The sequence below is a fragment of the Osmerus eperlanus genome, chromosome 11 (assembly GCF_963692335.1).
Source record: "Osmerus eperlanus chromosome 11, fOsmEpe2.1, whole genome shotgun sequence".
Classification (NCBI taxonomy): Eukaryota; Metazoa; Chordata; class Actinopteri; order Osmeriformes; family Osmeridae; genus Osmerus; species Osmerus eperlanus.
In genome coordinates, this window is record NC_085028.1 from 13,187,066 (window position 1) to 13,212,642 (window position 25,577).

At 49.3% G+C, this 25,577-nt stretch overlaps 1 protein-coding gene across 1 annotated transcript in view; it reads left to right on the forward strand.

Moving 5' to 3' along the window:
• robo2 (roundabout, axon guidance receptor, homolog 2 (Drosophila)) overlaps nucleotides 1-25,363 on the forward strand; it is a 62,859-nt gene extending 37,496 nt beyond the window's left edge. Inside the window, exons 18-28 of the mRNA XM_062473487.1 lie at nucleotides 3,410-3,537; nucleotides 4,607-4,879; nucleotides 7,319-7,444; nucleotides 11,457-11,616; nucleotides 12,954-13,217; nucleotides 14,357-14,577; nucleotides 19,583-19,765; nucleotides 20,476-20,634; nucleotides 20,819-21,085; nucleotides 21,969-22,166; nucleotides 22,297-25,363. Of these exons, the coding sequence (XP_062329471.1) occupies nucleotides 3,410-3,537; nucleotides 4,607-4,879; nucleotides 7,319-7,444; nucleotides 11,457-11,616; nucleotides 12,954-13,217; nucleotides 14,357-14,577; nucleotides 19,583-19,765; nucleotides 20,476-20,634; nucleotides 20,819-21,085; nucleotides 21,969-22,166; nucleotides 22,297-22,298 (1,981 nt within the window). The 3' untranslated portion in view covers nucleotides 22,299-25,363. The remainder of the gene's footprint in view (nucleotides 1-3,409; nucleotides 3,538-4,606; nucleotides 4,880-7,318; nucleotides 7,445-11,456; nucleotides 11,617-12,953; nucleotides 13,218-14,356; nucleotides 14,578-19,582; nucleotides 19,766-20,475; nucleotides 20,635-20,818; nucleotides 21,086-21,968; nucleotides 22,167-22,296) is intronic.
• Nucleotides 25,364-25,577: the final 214 nt, after the last annotated feature.

Below are 25,577 nucleotides of genomic sequence, written 5' to 3' on the forward strand. Positions count from 1 at the left end.
GCCCGCCTGTCAGTGCACGTGCCTGTCCATATTTCTGTGGGCCCTGCCAGCAAGCACTCAAAGAATTAGCCCCACCACTTGCCATGCCTTTTCTCATCCGTTTTTTATTTTGCTGTAGTGTTTTTCCTTCAATTTTCCACATAAGTGCCTCTGATTCTCACCCCGGTGGAGGGGCTGGAAGTCTCCCCCCCTGTCTCTGTGTTCCTCCCATCTGCAAGCTGGAGGGAGATGTGGCAGCACAGCAGGTTGGAGCTGGGAGTCGTGTGTCGCTCTTAACGTAAATCTCTCCCTGTTGGGTCTCTCGGCTGACATCCGAGCCCAGATGTTGCAGCCTCCCCATCTGCCTAGAGAGAGCAGCAGAGGATCACAGGGAAGTGTGTTCATTCGTTATGTGGGATGTTTATCGCATTAATTAGACAATAGCAAATGAAGCTACGTCTGTTTCCAGGCTCCTCATTGGCTGCTGCCAAATTGCCCTGACTGAACAATTACACTTAATCGATCACAGAATAAATGATTCAAGGAAGATGAATTGGTTGCAGATTGGTGAAACCTGGATGGTATGACTTTGGCTGCTCTGTAGAAATTGATAGAAGACGATGAAGTCTTTCTTCCTCGCGCTGGCAGAAAGATGGTCATTATGAGTCTAACAACTTCCTATACTGCCATTCGTCAATATTTTAATAAAAGAAGGAGGGAGAGGGCTTAGTCATGACTGTTGATATGGAGATTCCTGTACGCCGCTAGACAGAGAAATACCAGTCCGACAGAGAAATCTCTGTGCACAGTATGCAGATCTAAGAGGGAAATGTGTTTCCAACACGCCTTAAGTGTAATTTAATGTGCCATCTTTCAGTGTGAGTTGTAGTCTCACTAGCCAGAGTGTGGACCCATAAACTCTCCTGATTTATGGAGTTGTTTTGGGATGAATATCTCTCTGCTGGCTTGTTTATGACTCACCTTGCATCAGACATCTTGGGCGGTATTTCAGGTTTGCTACCTTTCACAACACCAGACACGACAAAAATGGCCTCAAATCTAATTTCATCAGCCAAGGCTGCAATACATTTGGAGGTCCACTAGGATCCAAAGTTTCATGTCAAATTGTTGTAAGACGCATTACCCCTTTCCCCCTCCGAGTCACGGCCCCCATATAACAGATACAGCCAATTACAATCACCTTAATTATCCTCTCTGGGAATGGGTTGCTAAGTTCTAAATTCAGGACATGGGACAGGGCAGCCGTTTACAGTGTCAACTCCTCGTCTCCCAAATGCTTGGTGGTTTGGGTTTGGTGTGGTGCAGGGGGGGAGGAGGAGGTGCTGGGTTATCCGCCCGAGCTGTGAGACTGGTAATGAGGGAGGGATGGAACTATATTTTATATTGAGACAGGAGCGTCTCTCTCTCCCTCTTTCCATCACTCTGTCTCTCTGTCTCTCTCTCTCTCTCTCTCTCTCCCCAACCCTCTCTTTCCCGGTCTCTCTCTCCCTCTATCTTTCTCATCCTTTTGTCATCTGGCAGGAAACTCTGAGCTGACAGATGTCGAGCGGGAGAGAGGAAGGAGGGAGGGATGAAATGAGGAGGTGTGTGGGGAGAAGGAGAATGGGGTTAGGAAGAGATTGATGCTGAGTGAGCGAGGGAGGGAGGGAGGGAATGAAGGGAGCGGGGGAATGTGGCAGTGAGAAACGGTGGTGTGGGGGGTGGGGATGGGGTGAGGACAGGGAGATGTATTACCACATGAGAAGTGCACACGTCTGATGCACAGCCATCAATTTGAAAGACTCTTCTCCCCCCCAGGGCCTGTTTTGGCATTCAGGAACCATGGTGAGGGCTCTTAGCTTGTCAAGGCCTCCTTCTGTAGCCCTGCCCTTCATATATACCCCCCCCCCCACACACACACACACATACACACCACTAGCCACAACCCCCAGCTCTTCTCATTAGAACCTGTGGCTGAGGAAGAGGTGAGCTGCAGATCCTGTTCCAGCACCATGTGCAGATCCTGAGCCTTCCCCCTCTCCTCCTGGTGCCATGTCACTTCCCTAGAGCAGAATGGCCTTTTGTCTGGAAAAGCAGCCAGACAGCCAGGCAGGACGGCAAGAAGGGAGTCAGACAGACAGGCAAGCAGACAGACAGACAGACAGGGGGTGCTAGTTGGACCTCAACAATCTGTGATATCTCAGGGAAGAGAGAAAAAGAGAGAGAGCGAGAGAGAGAGAGAGAGAGCGAGAGAGAGAGAGAGATAGAGAGAGGGCAGAGCTGCCGCACAGGAGGCCTCTGACACAGTAACCCAGGTCAGCTCACTTCTTCCCTGACGCGTGAGCGTTAACTGCGCTGTCACTTCACAGCACGATGCTCTCCGTTTCCTGTTCCGCATGAGCAGGAAACTGTCACTCCTTGAATATTTTCACAAACTCATTTCCATTGCACTCAAAATCCCCCTCTATTGTCCGTGTTAGAATGGATTTGTACGGGTAATGGAACAAAATCACACACGCGCAAAGGGACCCGGCTTCGGCTCACGCTCTCATCTACCGCCGACGGTGTTGCCGTGGTAACGAGCCCCAGACGTGACTGTACAGTAAAGTGGCCCTAATGCCCTCCCAGCAGTCACCCATGACAGGTTAAAGTCTTAATGGTCGCTTTTTATGGACCCCCCCCCCCCCCCCCGCCCCTCTCCAGGAGGGAGGGACACACAACACCTGTTAAATGGAGCTAGTCCCCCCATCACCCTCCGGCATCACACAAGTGGGTTGGTTGAGGGAGGATGGCTGTGAAAACACAGCAATGCACAGGACAGGATGAATGTGTAAGTGCGTAGGAGTGGCAGTACATACATGCTTGTGTGTGTGTGTGTGTGTGTGTGTGTCAGTACAGTGTATGTGTGGGGTGTGTGTCAGTAGTGTGTGTGTTTGTTGTGCGTGTCAGAGCGAGCATGACAAAGGCACAGCAGGGATGTGAGGAGTTGTGTCGCCTGGAGGAATTCTAACCTGAGGAGGAAAGACCCATGCGTACATGCTTCCCCCATATCTTAGAAACACGTCATTAGCACCTGAGGCTGCCTGCGTATCTCTCACACAAACACCCCCCCCCCACACACACACACCCACACACCCCCACACACACTTACATTCGAACATATGTTTGATCCCATGCCGAGGCGTGGACTCCCTACTGATTCCTGTCATGTTTATATTCCTGTCATGTTTATTTATTTTAATTTTTTTCATTCTAATCGGCAAACGTGAAGGTTTCATAAATCAAGAGCATGTCCCTCATAATTAGTACTACATGAGGGGTTTGCTAGTGGTTAGGGGGGGGGGGCGCAAAAAAACATATTTGCATGTGAATGACTATGATACTTGCACTTGTGGTTGTGTGTAAAATGAGGCATGGTGTCTCTCCTCAGTCGACCTGGCCTGCTGAATGCCAGTGACCCGGCCTACCCCTGGCTGGCTGACTCCTGGCCCGCCACCAGCCTGCCTGTCAACAGCAGCTCAGGCGGGCCCAACGACCTCGCTAACTTTGGCCGTGGAGGTGAGTGAGGGGCCGCCCTCGGGGGCTGCTGAGCTGGGGGGAGATGCATGACTGTGTGGCGGACATGAGATAACGGATGGAGGCTGGAGATGGTGCTTTGCTCCCCGCTGCTCCTCTCCACTGTATTCATCATGCCCCCCCCCCCCCCCCCCACCCCCCAGCGCCCCAGCCCTGTAGATGTATACCTGTGTGGATATTGCATACGCGTGTTTGGATATACATTTATATATCACATCAGAATGACGCCTGGACGCCATAGCGACGGGCCCCTGCGCTGTCATCCGCTGAGTAATGGTAAACAGTCCAGCCTGGTGTCACAGCCCATACCTCAGTGAGGGAGGGAGGGTGGGTGGGTGGGTGTGTGGGAGGGTGGGTGGGTGGGAGGGTGGGTGGGTGGGTGGGTGGGAGGAAGGGATGGAGGGATTGGGGCTGAGAGCGATGGATGGGGAAGGAGGGCTGTTTGAAAAGATGGTCCTGGGCAGCCAGTCGTGAAGGACAGGCGCAGCTTGGCTGGCGCAGATGCGGACGCTTCCACTGTGGCTGTACATCATCTCCCCTTCAGTGGGCGCACAGACCATACACTACACATGCTACACACACACACACACACACACATGCAGAGTGGCAGGATTATCCCTCATGGGTGGAGGAGGAGAAGAAAGGGGAGGAGAGGAGAAAGGGAGCCACATAGGATGAAGAGAGAGGAGAGGAGATGAGAGGAGAGGAGATGAGAGGAGCGGAGATGAGAGGAGCGGGGCCCCAAGGTTGCTCGCCGGGCTGGAAGGCATGAATAAGTTGGGATGAATATGTTAAACTTTGAATTGGCCTGGCGGTCGTGTCCTCTGGGACTCCGGGTGTGTGAAGCCCAGGTCACACTGACCAGCTGCATAATGAGACGCTGCTCTTAGCTAATCTCCTGTGAAGACCAGCCTTGTTCATCGAGGCTGCCTATCCCTGATTACCCGCCTGCTTTTATTCAAACGCTCTGAGGTCACAGGTGAAGAGTCTAGGTAGATCCCTTGGAAGCCGAGCACTTCTGACCGCTTCTTCCCATCCCTCCCGCCCCCAGATCTCCCCAGTGGCCAGGGGGATAAGACAGGCACCATGCTGTCTGAAGGAGCCATCTACAGCAGTATTGATTTCACCACCAAGGCCAGCTACAACAGCCCCAGCCAGGCATCCCAGGCCACCCCCTACGCCACCACCCAGATCCTCCACTCCAGCAGCATCCAGGAGCTGGCTGTGGACCTGCCCGAGGCCCAGTGGAAGACCTCTGTCCAGGCCAAGCAGGAGATGGCCAACCTGGGCTACTCCTTACCTGACAAGAACTCCTGCAACAACAGTAAGTCCTGAAGCTGAAGTGTGTTTTTGGTGAGTGAGAAGGATGAATGTTTGCGTTTGGTGAATGAGGAGGATGAATGTTTGCGTTTGGTGAATGAGGAGGATGAATGTTTGCGTTTGGTGAATGAGGAGGATGAATGTTTGCGTTTGGTGAATGAGGAGGATGAATGTTTGCGTTTGGTGAATGAGGAGGATGAATGTTTGCGTTTGGTGAGTGAGGAGTATGAATGTTTGCGTTTGGTGAATGAGGAGGATGAATGTTTGCGTTTGGTGAGTGAGGAGGATGAATGTTTGCGTTTGGTGAATGAGGAGGATGAATGTTTGCGTTTGGTGAATGAGGAGGATGAATGTTTGCGTTTGGTGAATGAGGAGGATGAATGTTTGCGTTTGGTGAATGAGGAGGATGAATGTTTGCGTTTGGTGAGTGAGGAGTATGAATGTTTGCGTTTGGTGAATGAGGAGGATGAATGTTTGCGTTTGGTGAGTGAGGAGGATGAATGTTTGCGTTTGGTGAATGAGGAGGATGAATGTTTGCGTTTGGTGAATGAGGAGGATGAATGTTTGCGTTTGGTGAATGAGGAGGATGAATGTTTGCGTTTGGTGAGTGAGGAGGATGAATGTTTGCGTTTGGTGAATGAGGAGGATGAATGTTTGCGTTTGGTGAATGAGGAGGATGAATGTTTGCGTTTGGTGAGTGAGGAGGATGAATGTTTGCGTTTGGTGAGAGTGGAGGATGAATGTTTGCGTTTGGTGAGAGTGGAGGATGAATGTTTGCGTTTGGTGAGTGAGGAGGATGAATGTTTGGGTTTGGTGAGTGAGGAGGATGAATGTTTGCGTTTGGTGAGTGAGGATGATGAATGTGTGGATTTTAGGAAGAATGAAAACAGCCCGTCGAGATATGTCATATGAGCCCACGATGAACTTTCTGTACAGTTCATGTACATTCTTCAACACTATTTCACAATGTGTCTGAAGCGGTTAAGCTCTGCTGTCCATGGAGAACGGGGTCTGTTCAAAAGGACATGCGTACATCAGCTCTTGGTCACTTTCTCAAGTTATCTAAACACCCTGAGATGGGCTGGTGTTGACAGATCTGGAGTTACTTCTGGTGTCAGATTCTGTCTCCTTCATCCCTCACTCCCTGAGTAATTACCTATCCACTTTAACACTGCTAATATTTAAGAAAATAATCCCGCTCAATTAGAAAGGATTTGATGATAGATTTGATAGTTTCTCACTTTAAGACTAATGAGTGTTCTCAGGCGATGCTGCTTATACATATTTATGATCTCATACCTCAAAGGTTTAAAATAGATTAATTATATACTTAAAAAAATGTTCCCCTAATGTAATCTAGAATATCATTTCCCGAACCTCTCTGGCTTGGCTTTATAAAGTAAAATTTTATTATATTCCTGAAGAAATATAATAAATAAATGACAGAAATGGGGCAGTAAATGACATGAAACTGCTGCTTTTGGATTGTATCGTTCCACTTCATAGATTAAGAACAATTTGGAACTTTCCCCAATGTATAACAAGGAAATAACTTAGTTTCAATATCAAAGCAACATCAAGTTTACAGACCAAGTTTTTCGAATGGGAGACTGAATGAGAGGGTGTGTGGCTGAGAGTAGGGATGCACCCAATCCAGATTTTTGTTGTTCGGACGAATACCGAATTCACTGGTTAAGATCCGAAACCGAATACCGAATCCTACTCCCAAAAGAATAGGCAACATTATGCCTGGAAGACAAGTGAGAACAACTATTTTGACAATTACCATATGCCTAGTTTATGTATGGCTATCTCAAGATCCAATCAATATCCAAAATATTAGCCTTTTAGATTTCTTGAATTTCTTTCGGATGTTTCATACGCAAATGTTTTAACAGCGGAGATGTTGTGTATTGTTTAGGGTCCTTGCCACCATGAGACAAATCGGCATTGCAAATTGAACATGTAACTCGACTTGAATCGCTTTCTTTTGACTGAAAGTACTTCCAAATAACACTTTCTGCTCACGAATTCCATTTTCACTTTCTCTCAGCCTACTGCATTGAACGGTCCACCTACGTAAACACCTTGCGTGTTTACGTACACCAAGCGTAGGGTTCGGTGGAAAAAAATTCTAAGGTTCGGCCAAACACCAAAGACCATCAAAAAGCCCAATATTCGTCCGAATCCGAAACCGAATCCTGGATTTGTTGCATCCCTAGTTGAGAGGAGAGTGAAGGGATGAAGATGTGTGAATGACTGAGAGGAGAGTGAAGGGGTGAAGATGTGTGAATGACTGAGAGGAGAGTGATGTCACCACTTGCCTGATGCTCTAACTGCATGTCTTGCATGTGCTTGTGCTGTCACCTGACGTCTGTCACCTGACACCTGCCACCTGACCCCTGACACCACTGTTGTTTTTTTACCCCTTTAACCCGACTAGCACTCCTTTTCATTCCTGACTACCGATTGGCCGAGGGAATGTCTAATAGAATGCCCCACAACCAATCACAAGATTTCAGCACCACCAGCTCTCACAACAGCTCCGAGCGCAGTGGCAGTCTCTCAGGTTGGTCCCCCCAGGAGCAGGGCTCTGAGACACGTCTCTCCTCTACTCCCTTCCTTCCTTCTCTCCTCCTTCCTTCTCTCCTCCTTCCTTCCTTCCTTCTCTCTCTCCTCCTTCCTTTTCTCTCTCCTCTTTCCACGTTCCTCTCCTCCTCTTCATTTTCAGTCTGACTCTTCGGCACAGCTCAGAATCTCAAAGGAATATTGATTGATTGACCTGGCGATTGCTTTATTGATCTGATCTATGTGCATGTGCAAATCCCCAAATCTGAGAGGGACTTTATGTTAACACGCTCCCGCCGCCACCCCTCCTTTTTCCCCCATGATGCTTTGCTCCTGTTGTCAGGGCTCCCTGTTCATTTCAGATTGATGAAGACACACCTACACAACGCTGCTGTAGTTGTTGGAAATGTGAAGCGTTAGGGACATAACCTACAATAGTACTACAGCAGAGCACTCTGCACCAGCCTCTGATGTTCTTCCTAAAGCAGTAGATGTCTGTCAGCTCTTTGTCTTGCTGTCTGAGGCAGCAATCTGAGAGACAATGGAAGCAGATGCAAATGGGCCTCTTGAACAGGGCTGGGGTGGTGCCTTGTAAGAGCATGCATGCACTCGCACACTCTCTCCCCCAAACACACACACACACACACACACATACACACACACACACACACACACACACAAACCATCTGAAACGCTTGGCTGGGTAAAGTGGTGAGAGTAGGCCTCCCTTTCCTCTGATCTTCTAATGGTAGCTGCCTACAGTAAAACTCATGTACTGAGAATTACAATGTCATTTATAGGACACTGAGGCAGCCGTTAGCTTGGCCGCCTCCCCCTCCCCTCCTCTCCCTTCTATAATCTAGTTACAACCCACTGCCTTAACTGGTCTAATGGAACTGGTTCTTCCTTTAAGAGCCTGGCATCTGAACTGACCACGCCTGCTAGACAGAGGCAGAGATTTGACCACAGGCAGGGTAGAGTCCAGCTGGACTGTATTACTGGACCAGCTGAGGGATGCATGGATGCTGTCTCTATATCAAGAGGAAGGAGAGAGAGGGAGGGAGGGAGGAGAGGAGCATGGAGAGAGATGCCCAGAGTCAGCGAGGACACAGATGGGAAACAGATAGGGTCATCTTATTAGTACTTCCTGCACAGACGGGAAACCAGAGAACCAGTCTCTAGATAAACTAACATGTGTATTTCATTTGGAGGCCTCTGGATATTTTTCATTGCTAATTTCAGTGACTCGTGTCCTAAAATGTTATACTAATTAGATTCACCTGAATACAGGAATTCTACTGGAATTTCCCCTTCCACTTACTAATGCATGGTAACTTAAAAAATATATGATTACAGGCTACAAATGTACAATGCCTGTTTCTGTTTTAATAGAAAGATATTCCTAGGAAATATACTATAAAATGGTTTAGTTCTACTTGTGGTGGTTCATTCTATAGCATGTGACACCTTATGGATTCTTTAGAACAAAAAACCTTTCAGAATAACCAAAACCTGACCTGTCAAATGTATCACTTCAGTGTCTAAATATTGTGAATCTATGTGGAAGACAAGAAAAACTCACTGTCTGAAGTGAGGAAGTTCCTGTTCACAGTCGGCTCAGAGGAGAAGCAGAGGAATAATGAGCACCATGTTTAAGGAGGAGAGGGAGAAGAAAGGCGGGAGAGAGGGAAGGAGAGAGGGAGGGAGAGAGGGAGGGAGGGAGAGAGGGAGGGAGAGAGGGAGGGAGAGAGGGAGGGATGAAGAGGAGAGGAGCAGAAATAGTGCAGCTTTCAAAGTAACTACTGGAGGATCATTTCCACTGGGGGTGGACGGCTGCTCATTAGGTGGAGGAGGAGAGGAGGAGAGACCATGAAGGAAGAGGAGGGCAGGTAGGAGACCCAGAAAAGAGGCAGCTGCACCTCTACACTTGTCCCTGAAACAGAGTGAAGCGCTCAGAGAAGCGAGTGACTCGCGAACCCGGTGGGACACCCTCTCTCCCTGGACTCTCCGTCTGTGGCCATGCCTCAGAACTGACGCACCCAATAAAAACAGAGGCAGCTCAAGCCTTCAGCAGCCCTACAGTTAACGTCTGGGAGTGTCCAGACCCCAGCTATAAATACTGAACTCCACATCTATATATAAGGGCACGGCAGTGTTTGAAGAGTGTGTTTGTCATGGGGAAGGTTCTGGTGTGTAGCTCCTGGCCGGCGCCCTTTTAGTATTTGTCCTGCCTGGGGCCGCATCAGCTTCAGCCATCCTTCCTTTAAAGAAGCTCATTTACAATATGGATGTGTGATCCAGAGTGGGGAGGGGACGTGATTAAGCGATCGCGCACTTCTGCCGATTATTGGGGAATAAAGCCAAGCCCAGAGGAAGTGTTGGGAAACACAATCACTTTCAGACTTCTACTGCAGAGTCGCCCACCCTGGGCCTGACTGCTCTTGTTTTATGACTCACATATTTATTTATTTTATTCCGACGCCCTTACCCCCCCCCCCCCCCCCTCCTTCTCCTTCACTTCCAGCCTCCCCTCCCCCCCCAACCCTCCTGATGGCTTTCTTATTTGCTAACAATGGTGAGATGCTACCATCTTAGATGCAAACATTTGCTCATTTTTCAAAAGGAATCTGTTTGCAGAAGCCTCTTGAGAGGAGGATGTGACGTTTAAACCCCACCGTGCCTCCCGCTACGTTGAGGCACATCCTCTTTTTCGAAGACCTGGAGCTAATTTATAGCCGTGTCAGGGCAAGGCCAGAATATTAGATGACATGATTTTACATGGCGGAGGACGAGGGTTCCTCTGAAGAGTGCCTCTCTTGTGGTGGAGACAGAAGTGATTACAGGCCTTTGGCAGGGAGGGTTTAACCAACAGATGACAGATACAAATGTACACAACGGAGCCTCCCTGGGGTTGGTTTGTGCTAGCCGGTGTGGCTGGCCAGCCCTGCTAGCTTGGGGTATTTTCTGGATTGAGATGTGAGCTGTCCCTTGGCAGGCAAACAGTGGAGCCTGCCACTAATGCATTCCGAGGGGAGATTTTATACACACATTCGGAAATATACAGTACTGTAAGTTTCTTAAAAATCATAAAAGGAATTTTTGTTGAACTATTTATTTCTGTAAAAACCAAAGATGTTGGCTGTGATTTGCAAAGGAAGTATAACTACTGTGTTGTGGAGGCTCAGCATTGGAGCACCTGAGGACATGCTACAGAGCTGCTGTATCGGCCGGCTGAACACAGCGAGCCAAATGATTCCAGTGGAAGCGCGAGGTCACATCACATGTGGCTTGGGACAGGAAGGGGCTCTGCCACAGTCCCCAAATCAGATTCTGGGGCCCCGGCTTCCCTGGCAGGTTTATAAAGATGGATGGGCAGGGGGAGGGGGGGGGGACTGGGGTTAGAGAGATATGAGGGGAAATGGATAGGGGGGTGAAGGTAGAGGGGCTCTCTGGTGTAATAAAATAAATGAAAGTGTGATAGACTCTCAGTGATTCCATTAGCACCTCATAGCCAGACACCCACTCAGTCCATTCCTTATGGTGATCTGAGGAGAGAGATGTTTCATTGTGAACCCCAACCCTTGGGTGGGGGGGGGGAGACAAAGGTCCGCTTTACTGCTGCTAACTCCTGTTTCTATGGAGATTAGAGGCTTTTCAGCCAATCAATCAACAGAACGGTGCTTTTTCAGCAGTTGGCCTTGAGACACTGTGTGTTTGCTGAAAGGCAGGAGCACATTGAAGAGGAACGTGTTCGAGAATGTATGTGTTTACACCAGGAGATGCTCGGATTCTCTTGTAGAATACATAATAATTTACAGTAACTTCATATTGATTTTGTTTGCAAAATCTATTTGCAACTTGGAGACAGTAAATCGTTTCCCTTTGCCACCCCAGTTATGCAGTAAATTGATTTTAGTTGATAATTCCATTCTGTACGTGGTATGGGTCCCGCTCTGTAACTCTCTTTCTTCCTCTCTCTCCCTCTCTCTCTCCCCCTCTTCCTGTCTTCTCAGGTGGTAAGGGAGGCAAGAAAAAGAAAACCAAGGCTAGCACCAAGCCCACCAAGGCAAACGGCACCAACTGGGCCCACGTGCCCCTGCCCCCTCCGCCCATCCACCCCCTCCCCGGCACCGACATGGACCACTACCCCAACGAGCACCACGAAGGTGGAGGGTACGTCTGCCTCACCAACCACCTGACGGACCAACACCGCCACACTCTGGCTCTCTGGCTCTCCCTCATCCTCCATGATGCTGGAATAGCATCATGGAGGATCCCCCGCCCCCAAAGCCCTGTAGCTACTTGTGTCCTATTGTTAAAAAACAATAGTGCTTTCAATGCAGAACGGTCCAGGGTTCAAGGAGATCCTGCTGTGTTTATCAGACAATTGTCCTTCTCTAGACTGGCTGACTAATTACTCTGATGCATCTGGCAGAAACCTCTATGTGTGTGTGCGTGTGTGTGTGTTTACGTGTGCGTGTGTTTGCACATGCACGATATGTGTGCACACACATAGACGCAGATGGTTGCAGATCAGTCTATCTGCTGATCCAGACTTCATCTGAGGGAAACTTTTCCTGAGAGCAGAGAACATTGTTTCAGCTGCTGTCTCCTGGGGCTGAGGGACAGACAGGCAGATGGGATCAGATCACTTACCAGGCTGCTCGGTCTGACTCGCCCATAACTCTCACTGAGAGAGGGGGAGAGAGGGGGAGAGAGAGATTGGAAAGAAAGTAAAGGAGAGGGAACGAGATAAAGAGCGTGTGAGAAAGTTTGCTCGAGAGAGATTGTGAGGGAGACTTCGAGGCAGGGAGAGAGATTGAGAAATCTAAACTGGAACAACAAACATCTTGGACTCTCATGTGGAGGTTCTAGTTTTTCTTTCCTAACATCTTTATCGCCAGTAGACTGCCAGTTAAGCCTCCGTCTATCCAGCCTGGAATGTCCAGGGTGAGTATAACGAAATGTCAAGGCTGTTATGGAGTGCGTACACACATACACACGCAGGGAAATCAGCTCATTGAGTTGAGTGTGTGCCTCCGTGGTTTCGATGTGCTGTCCTCCCTCTCCCGTTTCCAATCTGGGAGAGTCATCTGCTTTAATAGGCTATCTGGCACATGAGCGGGCCTCACTGTAAATCTGAGCCTGCTCTTAATGACGGCAGATTAAAACGGTTATGTCCCATGGAGTGTGCGCTGACAAATTCCTTTAATGAACATTTTCTTTACGAGCAGTATTATTTCAGCATGTATAAGCACAGTTAAGGGAGTCTTCCTGCTCGGCGCCAATCAAGCTTTTAACATCAGAGAGTCCTTTCCCCAAGTTTGCCAAGGTCACAACACACCGTGGTGCGAATAAGAGATGAGGTGGACTCCTCGTTGCTGTGTGACAAGCCTCCCCCTCTCTCTCTCTCTCTCTCTCTCTCTCTCTCTCTCTCTCTCTCTCTCTCTCTCTCTCTCTCTCTCTCTCTCTCTCTCTCTCTCTCTCCCCCCTGCCTCCCCCTCCCCCAGGTATGAGAGCGACGGCTGGGGCCCGCCCATGCCCATGCAGACCTACCTCCACCAGGGCCTGGAGGACGAGCTGGAGGAGGAGGACGAGAGAGTCCCCACGCCGCCCATCCGGGGCGTGGCCTCCTCCCCGGCCGCGGTGTCCTTCGGCCAGCAGTCCACCGCCACCCTCACCCCCTCCCCCCGCGAAGAGATGCAGCCCATGCTCCAGGCCCACCTGGATGAGCTGACCAGAGCGTACCAACTGGACATGGCCAAACAGACATGGTACGGTCCGACCAAGGCACTGCAGCGCTTGAGGGAGACACCTCTGCTCTAGATATCACTTAGTCCTCCAGGATTCCCACTCCCCGCATTTGTATGTTTTTATTCATGCGTTATGTCAACTGGGTAGTCACGCATTGCGCAATGTGGCCCCACACATTAATCATCTCATTTTAATGGGGCCTGCTGCCTTCTTACACAAGTCGTCTTGCTGCTCTCTCTGAGAGGAAAACAACGTCAGGAGTACTCGCTTAGGCTCCACACCCGAGCTGTGAATCCCACTGTTGTGGTGCTCACTCAAGGAAGAAAAAGCCCATGCTTCATCCTGCCAGACAGACAGAGAGAGAGAGAGAGAGAGGGGGAGAGAGCGAGAGAGAGGGGGAGATAGCGAGAGCGAGCGGTAGAGAAAGATGAAGAGACGGAAGAGAGCCAGTGAGTGAGCGAGAGAGAAAGAGGGTGAGAGAGGGGAAGTGTGGCTCGCTATTCATTACAGCGCTGGGAAACAGGCAGGGGTTGTTAGGCAGGAGATGTTGAGTCGTGCTGTAATGACTATGTTGGTCTGAGAGCATCACTGACACAGGATAGAGGCAGTAATTACATCCAAATCTCGCTGTAAAATGCGTCAAAAGACGACTCGTCTTGTCAACCCAGCGCTGCTGTCAGTGAAGCACTGTGTCTGCTGCCTGACACCCGGTGACGACAGGCCTGGGGAGCGGGCCATTGTCCCCTCTTTAACTGCAATTATAGGGTCATTGTGTTAGCATGCAAAGACCAAAACCGTGGAATTGATGGAACTGGTCTCGATGTATTCAGAGGGTGGAATGTGAAAGAATTCAGTAAATGCGCTCGACAGCGCCTGTCATCCTGTCTTTCATCAGCTGTGTTTGTCTCTTTCTCTCGTCTCTCCACCTCTGCTTCATCACAGCCATCACTCCCCCCCTCCACAGCCAAAGTACTAGAGAGTAGTATCGTGGTACTGTGCTGAAGTACGGTATTACAGTATACCATTCTACAATATGACCCTATAATTGCAGTTAAAGAGGGGATAATGGCACACTCTCCCCAGGTCTGTTGTCACCGGCTGTGTAGTATGCGCTACCCTGTATTCTAACTGTATTCTACGTCTGCCCCCTTATGGACAGGCACATGCAGGGGGGCTCCCTCCCTCCCTACCCCCCCCAGGCCCCCGCTCCTCCAGTGGGATATGTGTCCAGCACCCTGGTGTCTGACCTGGAGACTGACATAGCAGACGAGGACGAGGAGGATGAGGAGGAGGAGGAAGGCTATGAGATGTCCAGGCCGCTGCGTGGAATCGAGCACACACCAGGTTCCAGCATGGACAACCTGGACAGCTCAGTAACAGGTAAGCCAGCACACATCCTGGTTACATGTCGGCTTGTCTGATTATGTATTACAGTTTCAAACCGCTTCTAAAATGAAACACTTGAGTGGTACTGTAACAGAGAACAAACTGTATCGAATAATCAAATCCCTCAATATAGAAACTAAATAATTTCATTACAGAGGCTTGTTCGGTTTATCAAAATGAGCCACATATCAGTCCACGTATCAAATGAAGGCTCTAATACTGAACACATGAAATGAAAAGATACAAGCTTTGCAATTATGTCTGCGCTAGATTCTAATCAAAGAGCTGGAGACAGTGGTTTACCCTGTATGAATTATGAATTCTTACAATTGCTTCAAATGTAACCAGTATTAAGGCATTCTAGCCTTAAATCCATTGTTGTTGTGTGTGTCTGTTATGTGCTAATTTGTGACAGATTGTACTCACCCTTAAAACTAGTTTGTTTTAGTGCTTTTGGCCGGCTCTGGATTTATAATGATCATTTCCCAAAAGAAGATAAGGAAGTCCATGAATTTTAAAAAGGACAGTGAGGGTGGGGGGCGGGGGGGGGTGAGGCGGTGGGCTGGTGATCCTACAGACTGTGATTTAGCTCCTACACACAGCCACACACACCCGTATCTGACAAAAGAGATTTGAATTAAATTTCACGTGCTGCATATTCCACCCCAGACTGGAGGCACCATTTCCATTTTTACAACTCTCTGAAAGCTTTTACTGCCGTCTGTCTGTCGTGGGGACATATGAAGGGCATGACTTAGGAGCGGGAGAGCGGGAGAAGGGGGGAGAGCGGGAGAGACAGACCCTATGTGGAGGATATAGCTGTTCTGTTTAGGGACAGGAAGCAGGGACAAGGCTGTGTTGTGGTGGGACCCTCATGATGTCACCTCTCCTTTCCAGCAGTAAGAAAGGTCTAGTGAAAGGAGAATATACTGTATGTGTCCTCTTTCCTGCTATACTGGCTCAGTGTTTTATGAAGGGAAACAAGGAATAGGGTTAGAGTAGAAAAGCCCAGCCTAGTCCAGCCTAGTCCAGTTTAGCCTAGTCCAGCCCAGCCCAGCCTAGTCCAGCCCAGCCCAGCCTAGTCCAGCCCAGCCCAGCCCAGCCCAGCCCAGCCTAGTCCAGCCCAGCCTAGTCCAGCCCAGCCTAGTCCAGTCCAGCCTAGTCCAGCCTAGTCCAGCCTAGTCCAGTCCAGCCTAGTCCAGCCCAGCCTAGTCCAGCCCAGCCCAGCCTAGTCCAGCCCAGCCCAGCCTAGTCCAGTCCAGCCTAGTCCAGCCCAGCCTAGTCCAGTCCAGCCTAGTCCAGTCCAGCCTAGTCCAGTCCAGCCTAGTCCAGCCTAGTCCAGCCTAGTCCAGTCCAGCCTAGTCCAGCCCAGCCTAGTCCAGCCCAGCCCAGCCTAGTCCAGCCCAGTCCAGCCTAGTCCAGTCCAGCCTAGTCCAGTCCAGCCTAGTCCAGCCTAGTCCAGCCTAGTCCAGTCCAGTCCAGGCTCTCTGCAGCTCAGAGAGGTGTTTTCTCAGATATGATGGACCGGTAGCCACAGCTCCTCTGACACATGCTGCTGCCGGTATATTTAGAGGAATATGAAGCAGAGACTGAGCTGTAATCTGTAGCATCTCTCCCCCCCTGTATTACTCTGAAGACAGCACTATTTCTTCTTATCTCTCCCACAAGTCTCCCTCGCACCCCAGCGCTTGACAACACAGACACAGTCCTGGCTATGGGAGGAAGAGTGAGGGAGGGGGGCCTAGAGGTATTATACATGAGAGAGACCCAGATTTATCACAGCCTCCATTTTGAGGCTATGCTGAGGGGGAGGGGGGGGGGTTCCGCATGATATATTTGTCATTGTTTTAATAATATGGAAATAGGTCTGTTTCCTTAATGTTACACCACAGACCAGTAAATCAAACATTTTCATTCCTGGGCCAGAAAAAGCCAGGCCTCTGCTCTGGGCCCATTACTCACTGGCAGGCCTGTCTGTGCTGCTTGCTGCACGCCTTATTTCATGCGCAGATAATACAACATATTTTGCAGCAGATAAAGGTAAATCCTGCAGAAGCGCTGGGTGGTAGATGACCATGTCTGACTGGCGGAATTTGATGAAGTGGACACACAGGAACCAAAGGGCTGTGTGTCTGAGTGTGTGTGTGTGTGTGTGGTGGGGGTCGTGCTTGTCTTGTAGAGACTGTTCAGGTTCATATACCTAAGGTGAGCTGTACACAGGGATCCGGCCTTGTCAGGGTCATCATTCGGTTTTCAACCCAGGTTAGGGCAGGGGAGGAACAGGCAGGGGAGGAACAGGCAGGGGAGGAACAGGCAGGGGAGGAACAGGCAGGGGAGGAACAGGCAGGGGAGGAACAGGCAGGGGAGGAACAGGCAGGGGAGGAACAGGCAGGGGAGGAACAGGCAGGGGAGGAACAGGCAGGGGAGGAACAGGCAGGGGAGGAACAGGCAGGGGAGGAACAGGCAGGGGAGGAACAGGCAGGGGAGGAACAGGCAGGGGAGGAACAGGCAGGGGAGGAACAGGCAGGGGAGGAACAGGCAGGGGAGGAACAGGCAGGGGAGGAACAGGCAGGGGAGGAACAGGCAGGGGAGGAACAGGCAGGGGAGGAACAGGCAGGGGAGGAACAGGCAGGGGAGGAACAGGCAGGGGAGGAACAGGAACAGAGTGGGGGAGGGGCAGGGCGGGGGAGAAGCAGGTTCACCACATCCCCTGGTGGTCGTGGGAGACGCCCCCTCGTCAGGGTCCCATCTCTACCTAATGACATGCAGATGAGACTTCTGTCACCATACATCAGCTTTAGTGCTGGAGCCACTGTACCTGCTCGGGCTTCACGGCTCCTCCCCGGCCACACACTGCTTCCAGAAGCTTCTACCTAGTGTGTGCAGATATGTGTTGGGCCTGGGTTGGTCCTCTGCCACTGTACTGTACCTCCACTCTGTACGTGGGGCAGGTTTCATAGAAATCACTCACAATGTTAAACTGAAGCCTAGTAGAAGACAATATCGTTGCTGTTGTGGGAAATTGGATGGGGGTAGATTGGGCTGGTTGCACAAATTCAAGACCAAATGGAGAAAGTAAGATTGGATTTTTGTTCTTTTTTGTACATGATGTCAAATGTAATGTTGAGCCTGTGGTACAATATCAGTGGAATTGTTGAGACAGAGTGGGAGAACAGAGTGGCGGTTACAGGAGCGGAGAAGGGAAAACCCATTCTGAGGACAGAAGTGCTGAGCCAGGGGTTCTGAGCAGGCGGGCCTGGGAGCCTCGGGTCTCCTGTCGGTTCTGCCGCTGCTTCATTATCTGCTGTATATTCTTTCTGGGAGGATTGGACCCGGAGGAATTGGTGTTGTTTCTGTTCTCCTTCTCTTGTGGAGAAAAACTCCAGAGAGAGAGAGAAGGGAAAAAAGCTTTCTGAGAAAACAGCCTACATGCGTCTACAAAGTAGTAACTGTGGTTTTCAGTTAGTGCTATAAAAGTGGAATGTGCTTTCACTGGTGGTGCAGGTTTATAGAAGTTTTCCATTCATTTATGAGTAATTTGTTGCCATCGTTTGAGAGCGAGTAAAGCTCTTGTGGGATTCTGCCTGGGGTTGTGCTTGACTTCAATAACAACTGTGATGTGTGCGAGGTGATGGGACTCACAGGTGGAAACACTCTTTCAGGGGGTTTCCTCAAGTCTCGGGCCACACAAACATCAACCAGATCTGTAACATATTTTTCAGTGAGCGGTCTAGATGAGTGTCTTATCAGTTCAGCTGGTGTGTGTGTGTTTGTGTGTCTGTGGGTGTGTGTGTTGGTTTTAACTGAGCCTCTCCATTTTTGTCTCTGTGCCAGACCACTGGTATAGCCACTTCTCTGAAACACACACACACAATAACTTCACAAAACTTCTCCCTTCCATTCCCCTCCTCTCCCGGCCTTACTCACTGCTCCTAGTCACTCCCTCTGTTCTCTCTTTGTCTCTGTCCTTCTCACCCCAGGACCTGTGTGTGTGTGTGTGTGTGTGTGTTTGTGTGGACATTTGGGTAGGTGCCACTCAAGAGAGTGTCTGCCAAGCAGTCCCACAGAAGTAGTCACATGACCCTACTGTAGTCCTGACTGCCAGAGTGGCATATTTGAATTGGCTGGTTGATATTTTAAGTGCTGGTTTGGCTCTTTATAGGGATACAGTCTGAAAGCAAAAAGAGGTTACTTCCTGTAACATAAAAATGGAAAGGAGTAGACATGCTGTCGGAACAATCAAATCTGTCTTCTACTGCTTCAATCTTACAAGGCTTTTTCACAAGCTTTCAGTATTTCTGGGAAATCTAAGTATTGATTATCTTACGTTTGACATGTCCTTCCCATTCAGTGAAATGTGAAAGTGATTCACTGAGCATTCTGCTGCTATGAAACGTTGACTAACCTACAGTCAGACGGAGCTGCAGTGGTTTGGTCTTCATCTTCTACTTCTCCTCAGCCCAGCCCTGCTGTCATACATGTTTACCTTCAGACCTCTGATCCAGCACACCTGTCACCTGCTTAGTCTGTCACCTGAGGCGGTGGTGTGCCCGCCTGCAGCGCCGCTCCGCAAAGGAGCTCAACTGTACAGTGTGTGTGTGCGTGTGTGTGTGGGTGTGTGTGGGTGTGTGGGTGGGTGTGGGTGGGTGGGGCAGTGTGTGTTGCTTGCGTGTCTGTCCAGCACAGTGTTTTTTAGATGAAAGAGAGGGTGGTTTTGTTTGAGCATGTGACCTGCCAAAAGAGAGTAGCCTCCAAGCGGGTTTATTTCCCCTCATTATGAGATACACTGCACATTAATCCGGAGAGATGTAGCAAACCACAGTGCAGATGTTCAACATGGCAGGTAGGGTCATGGAGGTTGTCTCTGTTACATCCAGCAATTGTAAACAGCCGGGGGTTGACAAAGAAACTGTAAAACTATTGAGACATGCACAAACACACACACACACACACAGAGACACACACAGGCCTGTGATGGTGTAGCTGTGCTGGTCTTCAGGCTCCATGGTAAACGGCTGGGGCTCAGCGTCTGAGGAGGAGCGTCAGTTCTCCAGCCGCAGGTCCAGCGTGGCCAGCTCCTCGGATGGCTCCATCTTCGCCCACACCGGCTTCGCCCAGGCCCTGGTGGCGGCCGCCGACAAGGCGGGCTACCGCTTGGAGGGAACCAGCCTCAGCAAGAGAGGTTGGTCGGTGTGGAACTCGGGACTTGCTGAACCGTCGGAGCGCTGGACGGACTCATTCTACGCCTGTTCTTTGTGGGCTGGTTGTCTGTTTGTCTGCTGTGTTACTGGCTGATGTTTCTGCTCTGTTACTAGCTGGTGTTTCTGCTACATGACTAGCTGGTGTTTCTGCTATATCACTAGCTGGTGTTTCTGCTACATCACTAGCTGGTGTTTCTGCTCTGTTACTAGCTGGTGTTTCTGCTACTTCACTAGCTGATGTTTCTGCTACATCACTAGCTGGTGTTTCTGCTGCGTTACTAGCTGGTGTTTCTGCTACATCACTAGCTGGTGTTTCTCTCAGTGCTTGTGGAGGCTGTGTAGCTCAGATTCTGCATGGCACTCACACAGCACAAATACAGATATCTATATATACACACATGCAACTGTCTCTCTTAAGCGCTTGGATAATGATATGGGTTGAACTTGCCAAACTGGTGTCCTTTCAAGTTTGTAACAGTGATAACCAATCTTAGTTATCATGACCTTAACATGACTGTTTGGGGTCTCCTTGTGTCTGATTTACTAACGCTCCCTCCCTGAGATCCTGCTCTCACACCAAACAGAAATGTGTGGTTCTTATTCCGACTCGACCAACACCCTTACCCTTTCTGAGTATCCCAACACTGAACCACGGCCCTTTTACCCTCCCTCCTTCTTTCCTTTCCTGCAGGTAAAGGCCTGACCCACAGGCCCCCCCCGGGCAGTCCCCTGTCCACAGATGGCAGCATCGTGGGCTCCCACAGCCTGGATCACCAGAGGGCCCCTCGACCCACACGCCGGCCCCGTGCCCAGAACACGGCGCCCCACAGGAGAGATCCCAGCGCAGACGGTGAGTGTGCGTGTGAGTGTGCGTGTTTGGGGCGGGGTGGGGGGGTCTTCTTGATTATACATTTACAGAGGTTGGTATCAATACTTATTTATATTACATTTAATTGCTGTTAATATTGTTATTTCAACAAAACTGCTATTTAATCCCTCCTGCTTTGTTTGTCACCCCCTCCCTCTCCCAGCAGACCTACCTCCTCCCCCAGAGCCCCCTCCAAGCCAGGCCCAGGGCCGCATCCAGGGGGCCCGCAGCGTGGGCAGCATGGGGCCCCCTACAGACAGGATGGCCTCGTCCCTGGAGCGCCAGCCCCTGTCAGGGCCCCTCACTGGGCTGGAGGAGGTGAAGAGCAGCATGGACCGACAGACACGCGCCTCTCTGGAGAGACACCGCCAGGCCCAGGAGAGACTGGGCTCCGTGGAGCGATCGGAGGACGGACGCAGGGGCCAGAGGACAGGTAGGACACCTGTCACATAGTCACGTGAAGATACCCCATGCTGCCGATCGGAAAACACCTTTCGTCTGCAGGACGATAAGTTCTACTTCGCATCACCAGACACAGATGTAGTCAGGTCTGAGGTCATGTCCGTACAGCCAGAGGGCCATAGCCTGGAACCAGGAAACCCTGTGGTGTTGCTGGTTGCAGATCCTGGCTGTTGTAGAGCTTCAGTCAGCCCAGTGTTCTGTCAGCTCCCCTACTGAGAGGAGACTAGCCTCCCATGAACAGATTGCTCTGTCTGACACTTGCTCTGGCTTCCAGAATACCCCCTCCCTGTCTCTCTCTCACACGCACACGCGCGGACACACACACACACACACACACACACGTTCTACGCTGTACTTGTAGCCAAGGCTGGCTTCCTCCTCTGCAGCCAAGGCAGCAGGCCCTGTCACACAGATGCACTCTAATCGCCCAAGCTTTCCCCTCTCAGGCAAACAGCGGCCACTCCACACACCCTCCGCCCATCTGTGTCTGTGTGGGTCTCTTGAGAAGGACCAGCCGAGCTCACCATCCATTGTCCTTGTACCATAGGCTTAGAGACAGACAGTCTGGCAGAAAGACTGCTGTTCTTCTGCCCTCCAGCAGGGGGCACCACTGCAGCTTCGTGCTCCCTCAGCCGGGCCCGGCTGGTGGGTACGAGACCCAGGTGTGAGCTCACTCGGTGGCGTGGCCTGGCACTGCCCGTTGGCACAAACACACTGCAGATGTCCGTATGAGGGGCATCTGCCAGCTTCCTGTCTCCATCTAGCACCCCCCCCCCCCCCCCCACCAAATCGCCCCCCCTGCCCTCCTTTGCCGCTGCCCTCCTCTGACCGTGCATGCTCCCTCTTGTCTGCAGGAGAGGAGGTGTGTCTGCCCTACAGTAAGCCCTCCTTCCCCTCCCCGGGGGGCCACGCCTCCTCCGGGACCTCCTCCTCCAGGGGCTCCACGGGGCCCCGCAAGGCCGAGGGCCCACGCCCGCCTCACCAGTGGACCGCCTCGGAACACGCAGACTTCCTGGGGGCCAATGGCCAGGGCCAGTACGCTGGAGAGTTATGTAAGTGGATGACGGGAGACACAGAGATGTTGTGTGGTATAGAGTTACAAAGCATTGATTTCACATACTTTCTTTTCCTCAGTTTTTTTTCCCCCTGCATTTTAACTGACTCTCTCCCTGCCTCCCTTAGAGTGACCTGCCGGAGAATGAACCAGACACAGCCTAGTCTGTCTTCAGCAGTAGGGGCCCTGAACTCAGAGTGAAGAGCGGCGTGGAACATCTGTAAATGTGATGTACAGGCAGTCACACTGTACATCCTACAACGGTTTTGGTCCTCAAGATAATATTCCCCACCTACCTTACCTTTTTTTCGTCAGAAAAAATACAAGATAACAACAACAAAAAAATGTCTATACGAGAAAAACTACATTTTCAAAGTAACCGTCCTTGGAAAAAAGGGAATTTTTGTTTCTTGTAAATATCTTCTATTCATTGTTGTTGCATCGCTATGCAAGCCTAGTTCTGTTAAGCTTTGATTTCCTTAAACAGGTCCTGTTGGTTTTATCTGGTGATTTGTATTATATGTGAATTGATAGGCTGTTGTGCCATAAAATAATTGTTTTATAATCCATCATTTGTTAATACCTATCATTGATTAATTAATTATTATCATTATTGTTAATTATTGTTTTTTTGCACTGCAATTTTGGTGATAAGCACAAAAAACATAACTCCTGCTGACATGAAGAACCGGACGAATATGTGAAACGGAGTTTCTGTACTGTATAGTAGAAAGAAGAAAATATATACTAATGTACAGAGAGATATTTGAGAATAAGGCTCTGCCTCTAGACACCATCAGATAGGTGGCCACGGCCACGCCCAGACGTATTGGTGAAGCAGAGCTGAGAGGAGATTGTGAATGTGCACAGATAAGGAAGGATAATGACTCTACTCCTCACTGCGAAGGATTGTGATCGTGTCTTATCTGATTCCTAAACAACATCTGTTGTCAGAATACTAGTGGAAGGTACGAAGATGAGCATCCAGGCCGGACAGTTCTGGGGAATTCCCAGGCTGTCCTGCTTTCAGAGCAGAGCCAGTCTGATACCTAATCTAACATATTTCTACCAGCATCAAATGGCAACATTTATTATTTAATAAAATATTTGATTTGTTTTGACACGTATAATTGCAAAAGCATTATTCTCATAGGACTCACCTTATGCCCCTCAGTAACAGCAGACATAGTCAACACAGCTGTGTGTGCTCCCGTACAGCAGCACTTATCATATGAGAATCCTCCAATCCAGTCCTCCACTGTCACCTTATTCAGACAGGGGTACTTGCTCATGACCATTCCAGCTTGGAGCTCATATGGCCTGATGCTGATGTCACAGCGGTGCTGGTGTCACAGCATTGCTGGTGTCACAGCAGTGCTGGTGTCAAATAGCATAGACATAATTATGTCTATGTCAAATAGTGCTTATTTCGCTGTAGTGCTGATGTCACATTGGTGCTGATGTCACAATAGTGCTAGTTGGGCAAGGAAACAGTCACTGGAAGAGATCCTTTATTAGTTGCCATAGTTTTCTTTTCTTTTTTTATAGCACTTAGTGCCATTTTCCCCACATTTACGGTATCACCCTGGAAGACAACACAATGTTGTCCTGTGGTCTCCAACCAGTCAGAACAGTCCAATATTAACCAGAGTCGTAGATTGAAGGTGGGGTTATTAGCACACAGTACTCAGTAGTTACAGGGGAGGGACTGCCCATGGAGAGTGTCGGCCAATCACGTTTGAGAGTCCTGAGGGAACTGTTAGACTGGGGACAGGAGTCTCACTGCCTCTGTCTCTACACTGTAGAGCAGAACACTTTTATCTGCCTGTCTGAAAGTGTAGTACACACACACACTCACACACACCTTTCCCTGCCGTGACATTCTTTTCAGCCTCGATGTTTTAATTTATGTTCCCAAACAAGGATCCGTATCAGTTGTTTTTAAAAGTCTGGTTTTATTTCTTTTGTATGCCTTCTATGGACTTGAAAACGCTGCTTAACCATATTTTCAATATTACCGTTCAACAACCGTTCCTTCGTCTTCATTTTGTGCCGTTAACGTTGATCCATCCAAGAAACGCGGAACGAAAAAGGCTTTGTCAGATGATATGCTGTTGTAACTGTTGTGTTCCCATCATCGGCATTTCATATCATCACCCTAGTGGCCAGTCTTCTGGAAATGAGGTGCACGAGTATCTCAGGTTATTTTGCATTCTGGTGGTGTTCATGTGTGTGTATATATGTGTATATATCCATATGCATCTCCACTCATTGATTCCATTCCAGTTTCATTGCAAGATCTCCCCCTCTGTATGTTGCTGTCCTAACTCATTTCTTCTTGGCAGTGGGTTATGATTCCCTGTATGACGTGCTGGTCCATCCACACGATGTCAGTAACAGAACATACCAAATTAATATTGATATTTCTAATGTCTAATGCGTTCTAGTGTCTTTTTAATACTCATTGTTTGCTTTTAAACCACGGTGTTGTTGTTTTGTATTTATTAAAATGATAATAAAAAAGTATATTGTGAAATATGCATAAAGATTTGTGGAATATAAAATGTCCTTTTTTTATATTCTTTATTTTTTATTTTTTTTACTTGTAACGTTTGCCGTCTGAGACGAGAAGGACCTGGCGCTCCGGGCTGACGGAGGTGAACCGCCTCGCCGCTCGTTCCCTTCAGATAGCCGAGTCACTCACCGTCCTGCATGTTCACCACTCTGCTTCCTCTCGTGTCCAAACGAAAGAAATGTAACACCATGGATGTAACCCTTCCTGACTCGCTCGACAACACGACGCGTGTCGTTTCAAGAAGGAGGAGTGCTGGTTTGGCTTTTTCCTTCTCTTATGTTCCTTTTCTCAATATTGTTGATTCTTTGTAGCCTATCTGTGTGTTGCCTTTTTGCTATAAAAGAGGATTAAAAAAAATAAAAATATCAAGTTGTTGGGTGAAGTCTTTCTGTACAGTTTGGGGCAGTGAGAATGCCTCTGTCATTTCTATGTTCTCTTTTCGTTCTGTAAACAACCCTGTATTCACATGCATGTCCTTGTCCAAGAAGAAGAAAAAAAGGAGCAAGAGAACACAGTTTTACAAGTCTCATTCCTCATGTCCTGTAAGATAAACTCAAGTTCTTTTCTTTCCTTGTACCTGGATCACTATCGACAAATAAAATATTTTTGAAAAACGAAAATGGATTCAAATTTCCTTGTTTGACGAAGCAAGGTTTTGTGAAAATTTACGCTGTCAAGTGTCAATGGTTTCTCCAAGAGTGTTGATCCTACTAGAAGTGTCATGAAAATGATTATTTCCGTTTTTTTCAGTGACATTTTATGCATGCTTTTATCTGTGCTTTTTTTCAAGCCAATCCAGTTCCGTTGCTTGTAGGAGAGCAACATCAAACAAGA